General features: G+C 40.0%; 1 protein-coding gene across 1 annotated transcript in view; it reads right to left on the bottom strand.

The window, feature by feature from the left end:
- The window catches only part of LOC114253538 (uncharacterized), an 86,628-nt gene continuing 69,735 nt past the window's right edge, over nt 1-16,893 (bottom strand). The window contains exon 2 of the mRNA XM_028188459.2: nt 1-3,566. Coding sequence (XP_028044260.2) covers nt 1,649-3,550 — 1,902 coding nt within the window. The 5' untranslated portion in view covers nt 3,551-3,566 and the 3' untranslated portion in view covers nt 1-1,648. The remainder of the gene's footprint in view (nt 3,567-16,893) is intronic.

Genomic DNA, 16,893 nt, shown 5'->3' on the forward strand with positions numbered 1-16,893 from the left:
GTTTGTTAATGTAGTGAACAAATACATTTTTATGGAAGAATAAATAGGAACTTTTTTTTTTCATAATTAGTAACTTTGTTTAGTAACTTGAGATTATAAGTATAGTTTTGCATTAAGTCCGAAATTAAGTTAATACAATGAACGTAAATGGATTTTGTGATTTGATAATTTGAGTTAAAAAATTTATTTCGCAATAATTTAGGGCGGTTAATTTATTTTCAATAAAACAAAGGAAATAATTTTGGGTCGAAAAAATCGTAACCTATAAATTGTGAAGCTTTGTAACATTTAGGAACTCGACTAGGAATCTATAAAAGCGTTTGTATGACGAGACTAATCCTGGTTTCCGATCACAATATTTATAATTCCCTTGAAAACCGAATTTCGCCCCGTAAACGACGCGGAACCGCCAAGATAACGACCTCTATATATTTTCATTAGATTTAAATTACATCTTACGTACATACATAGGAACTTTCTTTAGAAGCTGCATCGTTTGTACAAGCTAACCTCCACACTCAACTACCGAATATTTAATTATTTAAAACAAACTTTCCTCATTACTCAAACAAGTGTTGATAACAAGACAGTGGCCGCGTCCCCGACCCCCTGGTCCCCCGCGCATAGAACTTGTTAACTCATAGTCAGTCTTTCAATGGTGTAGACGGTTCGCTTAGTTTAAACATTAATCCAATATATTACTCGTAGCGTCTTAAAATAGTGTTTATTTATATAATTAATTCTAATATTTGTACTTTTGTGAGGTAGATTGTCGCCGCGGGGGACCGAAGGAGCCGGGGATCGCTTAAGTAACATATAATGTTATCGATTACATGTAAATAAGTATGAATGGAGGCCCGGCCCGAAGGAGGGGCGCGGGACGAGCTGAGCCCGCCACCGCGCCCGCTAACAATGACCCGTATGAGCGATGTGTTTCACAACTAAACTCGACCGACCGGGCCCCATCGACACCTAACTAATCAAATTTAATACTAATATTACGTTAATGTTGATCACTGCCCAATAGTACGTATCTTTGTGCTTAAGTCACTCGTCGACAACAATAAATAGTATCGAGTAGCTAAGGGAACGCGCGGCCTCCGTCCGGCGCTGTTTGTGTCGTTGTAACTCCAAAATATAACGTTTCAATAATAATATAATCAAATGTATGGGTCGCCAACAGCTAGTGTGCAGCCCGTGGGCCCGCAGTGAGAGGCGGCGCGAGGCAGCGGTGATCAACATCTTGCGCTAACACTACCCGAGCGCACCCGCGCATTACAAACCTTCCAATAATAAGTTACATACTACGGTGTATTTCTTCTCCCGATCGAAATCGACGTTTCAAAAACTCGTCTCGGACCGACCCGACGGAACATCCAGGAGATAATAATAAATAATCGAATTTAAAAGCGGCAACGTTTCACATTATATCACCCGTTTAATATAATTCTCAATAATATGAAGTCAGACTCTGACAGTAACAGAGGCCGGGGGCCGCCGCGCGGTGTGGCGCTCGAGCGGGCGGCCGCGGACAGCTTCTCCGATTACAATTATTACGTCTCATTATATTTTTTCAGCAATCGCTTGAAGGCACACAGCGTTAAATGTAGTGAGTAGAGTCGAGAGCAGCCGCGGGATGGGCTCGCGGCTAGGCCGGCGTGAGCGTCAGCGTGACGGTGGCGCGGCGGGTGGCGCGGCGCCGCACCGGCAGGAACACCAGCGACGGCACCAGGCTCAGTGCGCCGCCCGCCTCCTCCACCACGAAGGGCTGCATCGTGAGCGGCGCCTGCGGGGCTCGCGGCACCGCCAGCAGCGCGCCCGCCCCACCGTGCGCCGCCCTCAGGTGCGCCTCCAGCGCCGCGAACCCTTCCGCACGAAACGAGCAGCGTGAACACGAGTACGACGCGTCCGCCTCGCCCTCGATATCGTCCACCGCCTCCGCCTTGTGTTCGCCGCCCTCTGGCTCGCCCGCTCCGATCTGAACTTCGCAAGGCGTTTCCGCCGCTTCGCTCGCCGCCTGTTGTTGCTGGGCGTGCGCACGCTCGTGGGCGAACAAAAATGCGAGAACGTCCGTCGTGAACGGACAGTACGAGCACGCATAGGGCTTGTCTCTCGCCAGCAGGTCTAGCGGTCGCGGGGGCGGGGGCGGCGGTCTCGCGGGCGGAGCGTGCTCTGCGAGCAAGTGGGCGCGCAGTGCACGCGGGCCCCGGAACCTCCGCGCGCACAGCGGGCACGGCTCCGCGGGCGCAGACGTGGTGGGGGCGGGCGGTGCCGGGATGCCGTGCGTGTTATGCTTGTGTACACGTAGGAAATATTTACTACAAAGCTCCTTGTGACAAATGTCACACGTGACGCCACCCAGCTGTGTGCCGCTCTCAAGCGAGATGCCGTGCATGCGCTGCATGTGAGTGCGCATGAAATATTTGTTACACAGCTCCTTGTTGCATATTTCACAGAAACTCGATCCTGATGATGAAGCTCGGCGCTCGTCGGGCGGGGGCGGCGAGGCTGAAGGGGGCCGCATTCCGCCTTCTCCCGGGTCTTCTGCTAATCTCTCGGCCGCGAGCTCGTTCAGCTGCGATATCATCGTCTGCAGCTTGCGGAGTTCTTCGCTGGCGGAGCCTGGGGACGCGGCGCCTCGCTCCTCTACGATGAGATTGAGAGGACTCGTCTGTCCGTCGCGAAGTACTGCCTCAAAATCGTCTTCGCACTCTCGTTTTACCTCCGCCATCTCTTCAGTGTCGAACGGTGGCGGGAGCGAATGAGACCGCGGTGGCGTATCAGGCGGTGGAGCCGGCAGAGCAGGTGGCGTATTTAGCGGCGGCGGCAGTGGAGTTCCCAGCGGTGTGCCCAGCGGTGTACCCAAGGGCGTGCTGAGCGAGGTGATCAACTGTCCTCCAGGCGGAGTGATTGACGGTGGAGAATGCTCCATCGACAATGAGTGCATCAGTGGAACCCCGTGTCTTCTTTCCCTGTGCGTCCGCAGAAAATATTTGTTGCAATACTCCTTGCAGCATATCTCGCAGAACGCTTCAGGGTTGACGACTCCGAGCCTTCGCAGCACGTCGGGTTGGAAGCCGGCTTCGCGAGCACGTCGCGCTGAATCAGGCGACAGTCTCCGTGGAGTGCCGCCGGACTCCTCGTCGGATGCACGCCGCGGGGGCGAGGGTTGCGCAGGAGGAGGTGCGGCCGGCTGAGGCTCGTTGCCGTCGTAGATACCATGCTTGTTGGCGCGATGCGTTTTAAGGAAGTACTTGTTGCAGAACTCCTTACAGCAGAGGTCACAGTAGGCTTCCGGATTGAAGATGCGCGGTGGATCGTGTCGCGGTAGGAGGCGGAAGGCGGCGAGCGGGTCGAAGGTCGGCAGCGCGAGCTCTCCGAAGGCGAGAGCGCTCTTGTAAATGTCTGCCATCTTCGCGTGCAGGTCTAGGGGAGGGGGCGCGGGCGGGGGCGCGCGGGACGGCGCCGCCTGCTTGCGTCGCTTGCGCCCCGGACTGCCGCCGCCGTTCTCCAATTCCACCTCGCGCTTCACCGCCGGCGCCACTGACATCGCGTCACCGCCGCATCTGGAAATCACATATACGAATAAATTCATTAAAACATCACAGAATTGGTATGTACTCATATAAGATTAAACATTGACAACTGATGTCTGTGCCTAAATAACTGGAGATTCCCGTGTCGAAATAAATATTTTTAATAAGTTTATTTAATTATAAAAATTTTCGAATAACATAATAATTATTAAAAATACTTTTACGGTTTAAACTCGCGTATAATATTTTCGACGTTTCATATTTGAAGTATTTGATATTTAATTGACGTAATAGGATTGGAAGAGCATTATTCATTATGAGCTGTTACCACCAGGCAGGACCATCGATTCTGAACTCTACTGCGAACAACTGATGAGATTAAAGCAAGAAGTTGAGAGAAAGCGGCTGGAATTAATCAACAGAAGGGGTGCGGTTTTTCATCACTATAACGCTAGACTTCACACATCTTTAGCCACTCAGCAAAAATTAAGAAAGCTTGGCTATGAGGTGTTAATGCATCTGCCGTATAGTCCTGACCTTGCACCTTCAGATTTCCACCTGTTTCGGTTTCTTCAGAACTCTTTAGACAGTGTCAGGTTAACATCACGAGAGGACTGCCAAAACCAATTGTCGCGGTATTTTGATCAAAGCCCCAAAATTTATATAGCAATGGGATTATGTCCCTATTTACAAGATGGCAAAAAGTTATCGAACAAAATGGTACCTACATACTTTAGTCAAATGCAAATAAAATATATTAAAAAAACATATTGTGAATTTTATTAATAAATGCGAAGAAACTTTTTCCCCAACCTGTTTTATTATATACTATATTAAACTACAAATTCGAATTCTTAATAGAGTTAGTTACACGATAACGGATAAGAATGAGGGGATTAGTAAATATATTTTATGTATATCATAAATGGGAATATTTTAGTAAGATCCGCAGTTGTCGCTTTCCTATCTTTCTATTGCCAATTATTTTCAAGTCGCCGTGGCCTAAAATATAAGACGCTAACCATACCGAATGATACGACTGTGTCGGTGTTCAAATCTCACAGACGGTCACAATATTAAAAAAAAAAATTGTTTGTTTTCTTTATTGCATTGATGGGTGGGTGGATGAGCTCACGGCCCACCTGATCTTAAGTGGTTAACGAAGCCCATAGACATCTACAGCGTAAATACCAACACCCACCTTGAGATACGAGTTCTAAGGTCTCAGTATAGTTACAACGGCTGCCCCAATCTTCAAACCGAACCGCATTACTGCTTCACGGCAGAAATAGGCATGGTGGTGGTACCTACCCGTGCGGACTCCTAAGAGGTCCTACCACCACTAATTACCCAAATTGTGGCGTCTGTGGGATTGGAACACAAACACAATCACATCGCTCGATACGAATGCACCGGACGTCTTATCGCCTAGACCACGGAGACTTCGAAAAACAAAACTACGTAATGATATCTCAAATCATGTTAAGTGAAAATGAAAATAACATTGTTCTTAACTAAAGAATACGTAGTTGCTTTTAATTAATGGTTTAAGTGAGGTGCTGTCACAGACATGAGATCTGGTAAGCATAGCTTGTATGCTGTTAAAAAAAACGAATAAATTGTCTAATAAGTAATAAGTCACGTAATAAGTCTCAATTTTTGTAAATAATAAAAAATAAAACTAAATAAGTACCTGTTGTTCAAACTCAAGTCTAAACTTTTTTCACTCATTGAAGCTTTAAGCTCTTCTTCTCATAATAAGTAAAACTAATTAGAGAAATAAAACGAACAGTTTGTTAAACACTTTGTAACATTAAGTACGGTCGGCGAGAAAAACACTACGAAATTAAGTAGGTACAGTCGATTTCGAAAATTTCACTATTTGTTTTTTTTTTATATATATACATATTATTATGTATCTCGTAATTCCTGTCACCGTGTGTGCGGGATGGCAAGGGCACGTGTGGCCCGCGGCGCGTGCTCCCAAAACTGGTGTTTTAAGTAAAAACGCGTGCCTAACTATTTTTTGGGTAGAAAATAGCAAAAATAATTCACCCCACCCAACTGCCCCTGGTCGCGTCGATTATTGACATGGGGCCGGTGCATTACGGGTAAAGACCGGTTCACATAGATCAACGTTTTAAAACATATTTTCGAGGGTAGAGATTAAAAAATTTTTTTTTTTTTAAGTTTTTATTTTAATGTTAGCCCGTCTGTCAGAGTGATTTGACACTACACTAAACATGACTTCTATTTTGGCTCAGGGCTTTGTTCATGGTCGATCATTAACCAAATTACTCAGAGCCATTTACATACAAATTAAGATGTCTCACGGGATTAAATTGGGTTTTTTGTTTTGTTTCACTATTAAATGTTCTGCCTAATCATAGCATCCAGCAGCCTTGTAAATATTGCACCTATCAATATGCGATCCTGTCATGTCATGTGGTGTCGTGTGATAAAACGCAAGTATCAAAATTATTTTAAAAACTATAATAGGTTTAATAGCAACTGTAATAATAACTCTAATAGCTTCCTACTTATTTCTGCCGAAAAATTTATGAGTACCAACTACTTCGAAAAGAAAACAGTGACTAAAATTCTACTAACGCAATTCTGAAGATAAAAGGACAATCAGGTATTCTGAAAAAAATTGTAGATGAATCAAATAGCAATGGTATTTTAATTGAAGCTGTAAGTTATTCGAAATATTGTAAATAACAAAACTACAATAGTAAACACGAGATCGAACCTTAAAATTAAGCTTTAAATGTGTAATAATCTGTATCACATGTATACCGTCCTTTACATTCAACAATACAACATTGCTTTCCGAAAATTTGGAAACATTGTCAAAAGGGCGTCCCTTCGTAAATATATTCCGTCTCTTTCTCGCGAACTAACTCGTGTACACCGACCTCTTCACACACCTACTCGATATTCGCTTATAGTATTCTCTCACTCTAACTATAACGATTAAGAATTAATGAGTATGAAAATTAAAAATAAATAATTGTAAATAGACATGCTTTAAATTTAACCGACTTCAAATAGAAAAAAAAGATATTCTAAAACAAATTAATATACACTAAAAAAAATAATGATCGGAAATCGGTTGGCGTGATATTGAGTTATTCATCTATTTGTCGCGCACGTACTTCATGCAAATTTGAGACTTATATGGTTTTCTCATGGATACCATTATCAGAACTGGACTAAGCTAGACCACACGGGAAGCGTCAGCTTTCTAATAAAAAAAGGGTGCGTGTACTTATGTACGCGCGTAAGAAGTTATACTTTATTTTTATTAAATTTATTTCTTTTTTTTTTAAATTTTAATCAATTTGAAAAAAAATCGATTAAACAACATTCTCAAACACGCACATTGGAGATCCCTTTTCTTGACATCGTATAAATTCGGTAATTCTCGGTACGGTTCGGAAAGTTCACCTGCGGCTATATTCAGACTCGCCAAGTTACTTCGGTCGTATTGTAATGAGCGATTTAGTGGGCAACTTCATTCTGTTAATTTTGTGTCACAGTGCGCGCGCATCGTAAAATTTCACTCTCATCAATTTTTCGTTATGCACCTAAAGAAGTATAACTTCAAAAAGAAACATCTAAATTAATTCACCCAGTCAAAAGTTATGAGGTAACAAGCATTAAAAAAAAAACATACAGTCGAATTGAGAACCTCCTCCTTTTTGAAGTCGGTTTAAAAAAACAGATTCGTTGTTTTTTTTATGCGTTTCGGTTTAGAGGGCGGGGCAGCCGTTGTACTGTTAAAAGTGAGACCTTACAACTCATGTCTCAAGGTGGGTGGCTGTATTTACGTTGTAGACAGACATCTACAACCGGAGCTCATAGACATGAGCTCCGGTAACCACTTAACACCAGGTGGGCCGTAAGCTCGTCTACCCATCCTAGAAAAAAAATGGCCCTGCCTCTTTTTGCCTATTTATGCCTTTCATTCTAACGAATTTGAAAACCGGCGGGGCACTCATTTTGCGGTACTTAATAACCAAAATGGTTTTCCTCGAGAGTCATCATGAAACAAGGTCTGAGAAAAGTAATCGGCAATAACTAACTAATCTGTCTGCTGGCGTTATTTACGTCCATGTCAATGAGATGTCAATAAAAGATACAAACTGGCTCAAGGACTTAAACAAACGACAATTTCCTAAACGTTCCTTTGTTCGAAGGTAACATACTTCTGTTATAGTTTTGTGACGTGATGTAGAAATAAAATCCACAAAATGCGAATTCGAATAATGATAATTTTGAATAACTGGTAACTGGTTTTATTACTGGTGGTAGGACCTCTTGTGAGTCCGCGCGGGTGGGTACCACCACCCTGCCTATTTCTGCCGTGAAGCAGTAATGCGTTTCGGTTTGAAGGGTGGGATAGCCGTTGTAACTATACTTGAGACCTTAGAACTTATATCTCAAGATGGGTAGCGTATTTACGTTGTGGATGTCTATGGGCTCCAGTAACCGCTTAACACCAGATGGGCTGTGAGCTCGTCCACCCAATCAAGCAATAAAAAAAAGTTATAGTTTTTTGACGTGATGTAGAAATAATGTTCACAAAATGCGAAGTCGAATAATGATAATTCTGAATAAATCAAAACCAAAAAATAGACTCTTAATAAGAAAATTTAAAAGAAAAATACGAAACCAGAATTAAGTTCAAACAGGCATTCGGTACAAACAACGAACAGCGAAGGCCCCTGCGAGTTTTTTCATAATATATATTATTATTTTTTCGGTGCTCAAGTGAAAAGTTTTATATTAAAAAGTGGAAAACAAGTTTAATTACTTCCAAGGGAAGTGGGTGGGCAGACATCAATTTCCTTTATTAAAGTGTTATTGTAATTTAAGGAGAGAAACTTGTGTTAACTTTTTAATTTTTTTTAAAATAAACACTCTCCCCACCGCTTATTCTCTCTTCTTTTTTTTTGGATCGATTTTTTACTTTCCGTGTATCGTCGAATTCAATTGGTGAGCGTATTTGATTTGTTTATTGCTTTCGTAATTAGCATTGCTTTCAAGTTGTAAGACATTGTCTGGCAATCCTAATGAGTTCTTGTAAAAGAAAATTACGTCTGCACGAAAAAGTTAATATCGGTCAGTGGTCCCACACGACGTGGGGCGTTGACGGTCTGTTCAATTTCCATTGCGGGCTCACAACTTTTTTATTGCTTAGATCAGTGAACAATTCATGGTCCGCCTGGTTAAGTGGTGAATAAGTCGGTGTTGAAACCTCGTAGGCAGATATCAATTTATAAAAAAAAAACAATTAAAAACGCATCATTTAAACTTATCCCGTTGAAATAATAAAAAATACTTGTGGTAGGACCTCTTATGAGTCCGCACGGGTAGGTACCACCACCATGCCTATTTCTGGCGTGAAGCAGTAATGCGTTTCGGTTTGAATGGTGGGGCAGCCGTTGTAACTATACTTGAGACCTTAGAACTTATTATCAAGGTAGCTGGCGCATTTACGTTGTAGATGTCTGTGAGCTCCAGTAACCACTTAACACCAGGTGCCACCCAAGCAATAAAAAAAAACTAAATTCACTCAGTTCTAATCTAAACATTTTTTATTTCTCAAAATAATCGTAGTGCAAAAACTATTGTTATTTCGGCGGTTATTCTCGGAACGTATATTGTAAGATTCGATAGGTATATGAAATAACATCCAATTGGAATTAATTGAATATGACATTGATGTTACGAGTAGGACATTAATAATATTACCGGTAGCGATCACAAGATCTCCTGTCTTAACAACTCTGTCCTCAGGCTTCAAAGGTTAACTGTGGATTGTGGCTTTTTTTGGAACCGGTGGTAGAGTTAACATTTTCATTTATATTTTGACATTCAACAAGTGTGTTTATGATGACATCCAAGTTGAAATAAATGATTTTGAATTTGAATTTGAATTAACAATTTAATGTGGTAATTTCTTCTGTTTTCGTCAGTCGTATGCATGAATATAGGAATTTGTATACACGAAAAAAGATTAGAAGAAAAATTGGAAAGAAAGGATTGTTTTTGTAGAAAGTATATCTCGAAGACAGGCGAATGACGAACTAAAACCCTCCTAAAATACGGTAAATACGTTCCTACAAAGTCCCGTGTTGTGTGGAATCGTGTTATATGAGATTAGAAGCCAGTACAAAAAGTAGAGTAATTTTTCTGAATCACAAACATCTCAATAACGCCTGTATGTATTTTTTTACCTATTATAAACAAAAAATTAGCAGTAAAATTTTGATTATTCCTATACATTGCGTGGTCACAGTGTATGCACTATAAATAAATAAATAAAAATAAAATAAAAATATGTAAAAATCAAAAGAAAGTCTTATTTCAAGACATCATAGTCTTATAGTGTATCACTACATAGTATAAAACAAAGTCGCCTTCACTGTCCTTATATCTGTCTGTCCCTATGTATGCTTAAATCTTTGGAACTACGCAACGGATTTTGATGCGGTTTTTTTTAATAGATAGAGTGATTGAAGAGGAATGTTTATATGTATAATAACATCCATTAAATAGTGCAGAAATCAATAATAAATTGCAGTTTCCGAAGCGAGGCGAGGACGGGTCGCTAGTTATAAATAAGTTAAGAACTATGTTAGTATTGAAGTAAAATCAATCAACTCAACTATGCATTATGTAATTTGTTTAATAAAATAAAAAAATATCTCGTTATCGCATTGTAGAGGTTCCGTGGAGGATTTTGGTGAATTTTTCTTTTCGCGTTAGATTGAAACCGTGTTATAAAATACTGTGGTATAGGGGGGTCACCTGTATTCGAGACTTCGGAAATAATGAAATGTTAATAATTAACAATGAGATTAAACGGTAAAAGTAGTTTTAATTTATTATTATTTAAGCATCCTTTTAAAATATTTAGTTTGAATACTAAGTACGAAATAACATTTTCTATTTGTAGATTACTATTTTCGTATGCAGTAAAATTAAAACCCAATCGAAGCCGCGACCTCGCGCGAGCGCTCAATATTCATTCAGAATTTTTTTTTCAAGTCGAGTGCTAAATTTTTATGGCACAGTCGTTAACTTTGAAATATCGGTCGGGGGGTGTCCGGGGTGTGTCCGGGGGGCGAGGGGGCGGGGGTGGTTGGCAAATAAAATAAAAATAAAGGCCGATTACTGCCGACATTTTATAATGGACGTTGAAATGACATGCGGGCGCCGCCGCTGCGTACGACGCCCGTAGAGTCGTCGCGCGTTACAAATGCCAACGGAATGACCTATATTTCTATGTAATACGTATCAGATATATATACATATTTTACTACCTAATCGCTGGCTACTTAAGGGACTATTCCGGACAGAGTTTGCTGTGACTGGCCATAGGTAAAGATCGGAATCCACCACTGAGAAAATCCCGCGAGAAACTCAGTAGGCTTTTATTTTTATTGCTTTGTTGGGTAGACGAGCTCACAGCCCACCTGGTGTTAAGTGTTTACTGGAGCATATAGACATCTACAAGGTAAATGCACCACAAACCTTGTGATATAAGTTCTAAGATCTCCAGTATAGTTACAACGGCTGCCCCACCCTTCAAACCGAAACTCATTACTGCTTCACGGCAGAAATAGGCAGGGTGGTGGTACCCACCCGCGCGGACACACATGAGGTCCTACCAACAGTAAAAAATCTTGGATTGTATCGGATAGCAAACGTTTTTGTAGAAAACCTCTGTAATCTTCACTTCTGATTACGGATGTTATTGAATGAAAAGAAAATCTTTTTTTAGTAGATTTTAATAGCGTAAAAGTTTTAATTTTCATAATTTCAAGATTACATGCCCAGCGGTTCCACGTTGCCGAAGCCATCAGTCAAGAAAAGTAATTTTATTGTTTGTGTAGATAAAAATGTTAGAGGATGTTTGAAAATTACACCTGTGACAGAAGTTGAGAAGTGCGCGTTTGGGATGGTACGGACATGTGATGAGACGAAATGACAACGAGGTTGGTAAGAGAGTGTCAACTATGAATGTGGAAGGCTATAGAGGACGAGGTAGAGCTAAGAAAAAATGGATGGATTGCGTGAAAGACGATATGTGTAAGAGGGGAGTGAGCGAAGAAATGGTATATGATAGAGGAGAAAACATGTTGCGCCGATCCCAGGTGACTGGGAGAAGGGCAGGAGAATGATGTGATAGATAAAAATATTGAATCGTAATATTATCTTTATAACTCAATGAGGTTTTTAACCGAAATCAATACACAAATCGATTGATTAATGATAAAAAGCTTAAAAGCAATATTTGTTATCGTGAAAATGGTACTTGGCAAAACTGATTCAAATGCGCTGTAGGGTAATGCACGTTTTTTGGTTACTTTGACACGTGAGCCAGCTCACGGCCTCCTAGGCATTAATTTGTTATCAGAGCTCATGGACATCACTACACGAATACAGCTGCCCGCCTTGACATATGAGGTGCAAGCTTCAATTGTTTAGTACAATGGCTCTCCCAAACCGGAATGCATGTTTTGCGGGAGAAATGGGAGGGTTTTAAGTAGTACGGATATACTCCGCGCTATAGGCAGGTTTGGCAGTGCTCGAAAATGAAGTTATTGCATCAAATACCGATAAGGTCCAAAGGAAATGTAAAAGCGGTTTTTTCCAGCCTTATCATTGGTATCCTAAGAGGCTATTGCAACAACGTGTGGACGGGTAGATGAGCTCACGGGGCTCGACTTGAGAGCAGTATTTACGTAAATCCAGATCTTCTAAACAATAAGGGCTTATCAACACTTCGAATGCTTCGCTTCTGTATGGATTGAAATGGAAATCAAAAATATCGCTAAAATATTTTGACCTTAGGCTAAGTCCTGTAAATGCCTTTAAGGTTTTAATTATTGCACTTGTAATAAGAGAAGCACATCTAATGGTACGTGGTTATCGTCTCTTGTGGATGTCAATTCTTCGGGCATCACCAAGCCACTACCTACTGAGTACTCTCTCTTTTCACAAGCCTCCTTTGAAAAGGGATATGTCATAGCGCTCTTGAAACATCATGGAGATGAAGTTCATTCCAAAGACGGATGGTAAGTGGCAGGTCTATGAAACTGTGTATTAACACAAATGTTTCAAGTAATATATATTAGTTCTTCTGCGATGGCGGAACGTGCAATGGTAAAAACGAAATGATGGGATCATCTCAAACAGTCTCCTGGTACATTTTCATTATTATCTATATACTTATATATAAAGATGAATTGCTGTTCGTTAGTCTCGCTAAAACTCGGGAACGGCTGAACCGATTTGGCTAATTTTGGTCTTAAATTATTTGTGGAAGTCCAGAGAAGGTTTAAATGGTAGATAAATATAAAAATGCTCGGAATTAAATAAAAATAACAATTTTGTTTTTCCTTTGATGTGTCTCCCGTTGGACGGGTTCCTTTTGTTTGTTTTAAGTTTATTTTATACAAAAGTTTAGGTATTTTATTTATCGATTGAGGCACTACGAAGTCTGCCGGGTCAGCTAGTTTGTCATATCAATTTGTAGATGTTCTTACAGCACGGTAATAATTGCTTTAGCGAAGACTATTAGCGGTGACGAAAAACAAAAAAAGAGTTGCTACTAAATTGAATTTAGTGAGATCATATCGAGCGGTGAAAGAATATTTGATTTAAGCAACATTTCGTTCAATATGCAACATTTATATTTCTAATTAAAGGTCTGTTTTATTTGGTATAAGTATCAACAATTCGATGATTTTAATTCAATTATGTTTGCTACATTCAAATAGCTGAAGCTGTTTTTTTTTGTCATGATATTTTTACCAAATTTTAAGTTTGCAATTGCTCTCCTGTAAAGTTGCAGAAATCTCGCTTAAGCCCAAATTCGGCGAGCAAATTAACCCACAGACACAGCCCACTGAGTTTCTCGCCAAATCTTCTCAGTGGGTCGCGTTTCCGATTCGGTGGTAGATTCTGCGAAGCACGGCTCTTGCTAGGGCTAGTGTTAGCAACGTCGTCTGGTTAGAGCTTCGTGAGCTCACCTACTCCGGAGAATCTAGTATAACCCTTCTAGGTTATAAGTAGGAAAAAAAAAATTGTAAAAATATATTCAAATTCAAATTCAAAATCATTTATTTCAATTTAGATGTCAGTATAACACACTTGTTGAATGTCAAAATAAAAATAAAAATGTTAACTCTACCACCGGTTCCAAAAAGAGCTACAGTCCCGAGAAGAACCGGCGAAACAAACTCAGTGGGTTTTTTTGTTTATGTTTATTCTCAAAAAAAAATTTTTTTTATATAAGTAAACATATTTACAATAAACGAAAAAACAAGTCCAAAAATAAAATATATTCTGCAATTCGCGTTGCCCACTCCACGCATCTCGCTGCGAAGTACACATGTCGCCGGGGTGTTTGCATTCAATCAGTTCGAGGCGGGATTCGGACTCATGACGCGGGGCCAGGTGCCGACCGACAGCTTTATAATTTTATAATTGACAGCCGAATGTAAATCAAACGATAATGGTGTTTATGGTGTACGACATACGGAAATTAATGTTGAAGGCTCATTGCACTGTAGGAATGTGGTTTGAGGATAAGGAATGGCTTTGGAACACCTCCACGGTGTTTCCCGAGCGCTATGACAAATCCTTCTTCAAACGAGGCTTGTGGAGAGTATTAAATGGTAGGCAGCGGATTGGCTCTGCTCCTGTCATTGCTGACGTCCATAAGCGACGGTAACCACTCACCATCAGGTGGGCCGTAAACTCATCTGCTTAAACGACAATAAAAAAAATTAAAAATTAATAGAAACATAAAAGTTGCATCTTCATTTGACTTCCGCAAGTCGTAACACGTTTAAGGCTAATTTTATTTTTTTCATTAAATTATTTCCGAAGTTTCAAATTTACAGTTTGTAAAGCAATTGCAGTCGTGGTCACGTTTTTCGTGGTTCTCAACAACTAAAATTCTGTTCGAACTATATTTCCTTTGCATTAAGTAAACAATAACAAACAACATTACAAATTCATGTATTTCAGAGAATCAAACAGATTTGCGTGCTCCCTGCGTTGCCGCACGTCTACCTCCGCAGTGACTGTAGCAATGAGGATGCGGTATAACTGATATTTTAAAAGCAATATACAAACGCAAAATTCATAGTTCAACGACCGCCAGCGTACGATTTCCAAATCGTGATGTAAAAAAAAAAAGATGTGTGGTGTCGTGGGACACCGGATAGGAACGAAGTTCATTATTATAAAAAATATTAATTTTAAGTTCTATTCGAGGTATAAAGAAAATAATTGTTCGGGTACACATTTTTTTATTATGAATTTTTTAATTGATAAATATAAATAAAAAACTACTTTATTTTTTTTAATTCTTATTTTACTTTTATTAACTTTATTTTACTCACAATGATTTATAAAAAATATATAATAATAATATACAAAGCAACAGCTATTTATGTGAATAATAATAATAACCGTCATCACAGACTATACATTAGACACTGCATAGTCATCATACTCAGACTATACATAAAAAATAAAAATCTTACGTTACGGACGCTTTTTCCAAGTTAGGGTACCCCTCCACAACGTCTTATAAGGAACTTCGTTCCAAAAAAATTTTATAAATGTATTGATCCCGCGGCATTAGCGTGGTTCTCAAATAATCTCACTACCATTAACATTAAGCTAAGCATAAACACGAACGCGATACCCGAGAGGTCGTGACCCCGCGCATCAGCTGTTCCATTTGCAGTACATTGAGCGCCGAAAACGTCAAGAAAATAAATTATATAAAAATCTCGACTTTTACTTTTTATCGGTACAGATTAAATCGGTTGAAGAGGTCTTACGCGGTATCTATGTATAGCCGAATAAAAAAAACAGGTGTGAGCTTGAATAGAAACACGTTCCATTGTTCAAGAATATCACACATAGTTAATACACTTGTTCGGTAAAGATCTTCCTTTTACATAAGGAAACGAAAACAGTTTCCTTATAAAATACAAACTTGTATTATTATATTATTGTTAATTTCATGTGTGTTTTTGCTGGAAATATATCTGTATATATCTGGAAATATATCTATACTTAATATTATAAAGCGGAAGAGTTTGTTTGTTTGTTTGAACGCACTAATCTCAGGAAGTACTGGTCCTATTTGAAAAATTCTTTCAGTGTCAGATAGCTCATTTATCGAGGATGGCTATAGGCTATATAACATCACGCTAAGACCAATGCAAGCGGAGCACCAATAAATAATGTTTCAAAATCGGGTCTTTTTTTCCTTTTGCGTGCGCTATAAAAGTATAGTGACTATTCCACGCGGACGAAGTCGCGGGCAAAAGCTAGTGTATTAATAATTCGGACAATAAATTATTATCGATATAAAAAAAAAAAAACTTCATTACACGTACACCGTATAGTTTGTAAAATATCGTAAATATTTGCACAAAGATAACACATAAATCGATGGTCGTTTTAGTACATTTTTAATTTAGCTTATCGTCGCATTATCTTTAAAACTAGTCCGACGGCCGCGATAAAAATGAAAAATTTCAGACACAAAATCAATATAATACAAGGTCAGCTCCGCTTGTGTTTGTTTTCGTACATTTGTCGTGAATGTGTGCGTGTTAAAAGCTTTCGTGAGCGTAATGTCCGAATTTGTTGACCGACTTAAAAAAAAGAGGAGGTTCTCGACTGCATTTTTTTTGTGCGTCACCTCAGAACTCTTTTTTATTTATATTTTACTGCTTAGATGGGTGGACGTGCTCACGGACCACCTGGTGTTAAGGGGTTACTGGAGCCCATAGACATCTACAACGTAAATTGCCACCCACCTTGAGATATAAGTTCTAAGGTTTCGGTATAGCTACAACGGCTGCCCCACCCTTCAAACCGAAACACATTATTGCTTCACGGCAGAAATAGACAGGTGGTGGTACCTACCCGTGGGGACTCAAGAGGTCCTACCACCAGTAAGCACTTTTTTTGTTGCTCCATCTACTTTAGTGAGATCGGTGTCGCAAATGTTCAATCATTCGTAATGAAAGCTCATTGGAACTTTTAGTGGTTCAAGGAACAGTAGACGGTAAACGCTCTCGCGGCCGATTACCCACAAGATGGACAGACTTAATTATGTTAACTACTATGTGTTCCCTTACTGAATATACACGTACTGCCACAAATAGAGAGAGATGAAGAAGTCTCTCAAAAGCCGCAACCAAGCAATAAGACATACACAACCACGACCACTCCGCCAAGAGTGTACGACTGAGAAGAAGAATGTAATGTAAATGTGAAATTAAATCACAAGAATGAAAATCTTGAT

This window comes from Bombyx mandarina, chromosome A1, assembly GCF_030267445.1.
Source record: "Bombyx mandarina strain Sakado chromosome A1, ASM3026744v2".
NCBI lineage: Eukaryota > Metazoa > Arthropoda > Insecta > Lepidoptera > Bombycidae > Bombyx > Bombyx mandarina.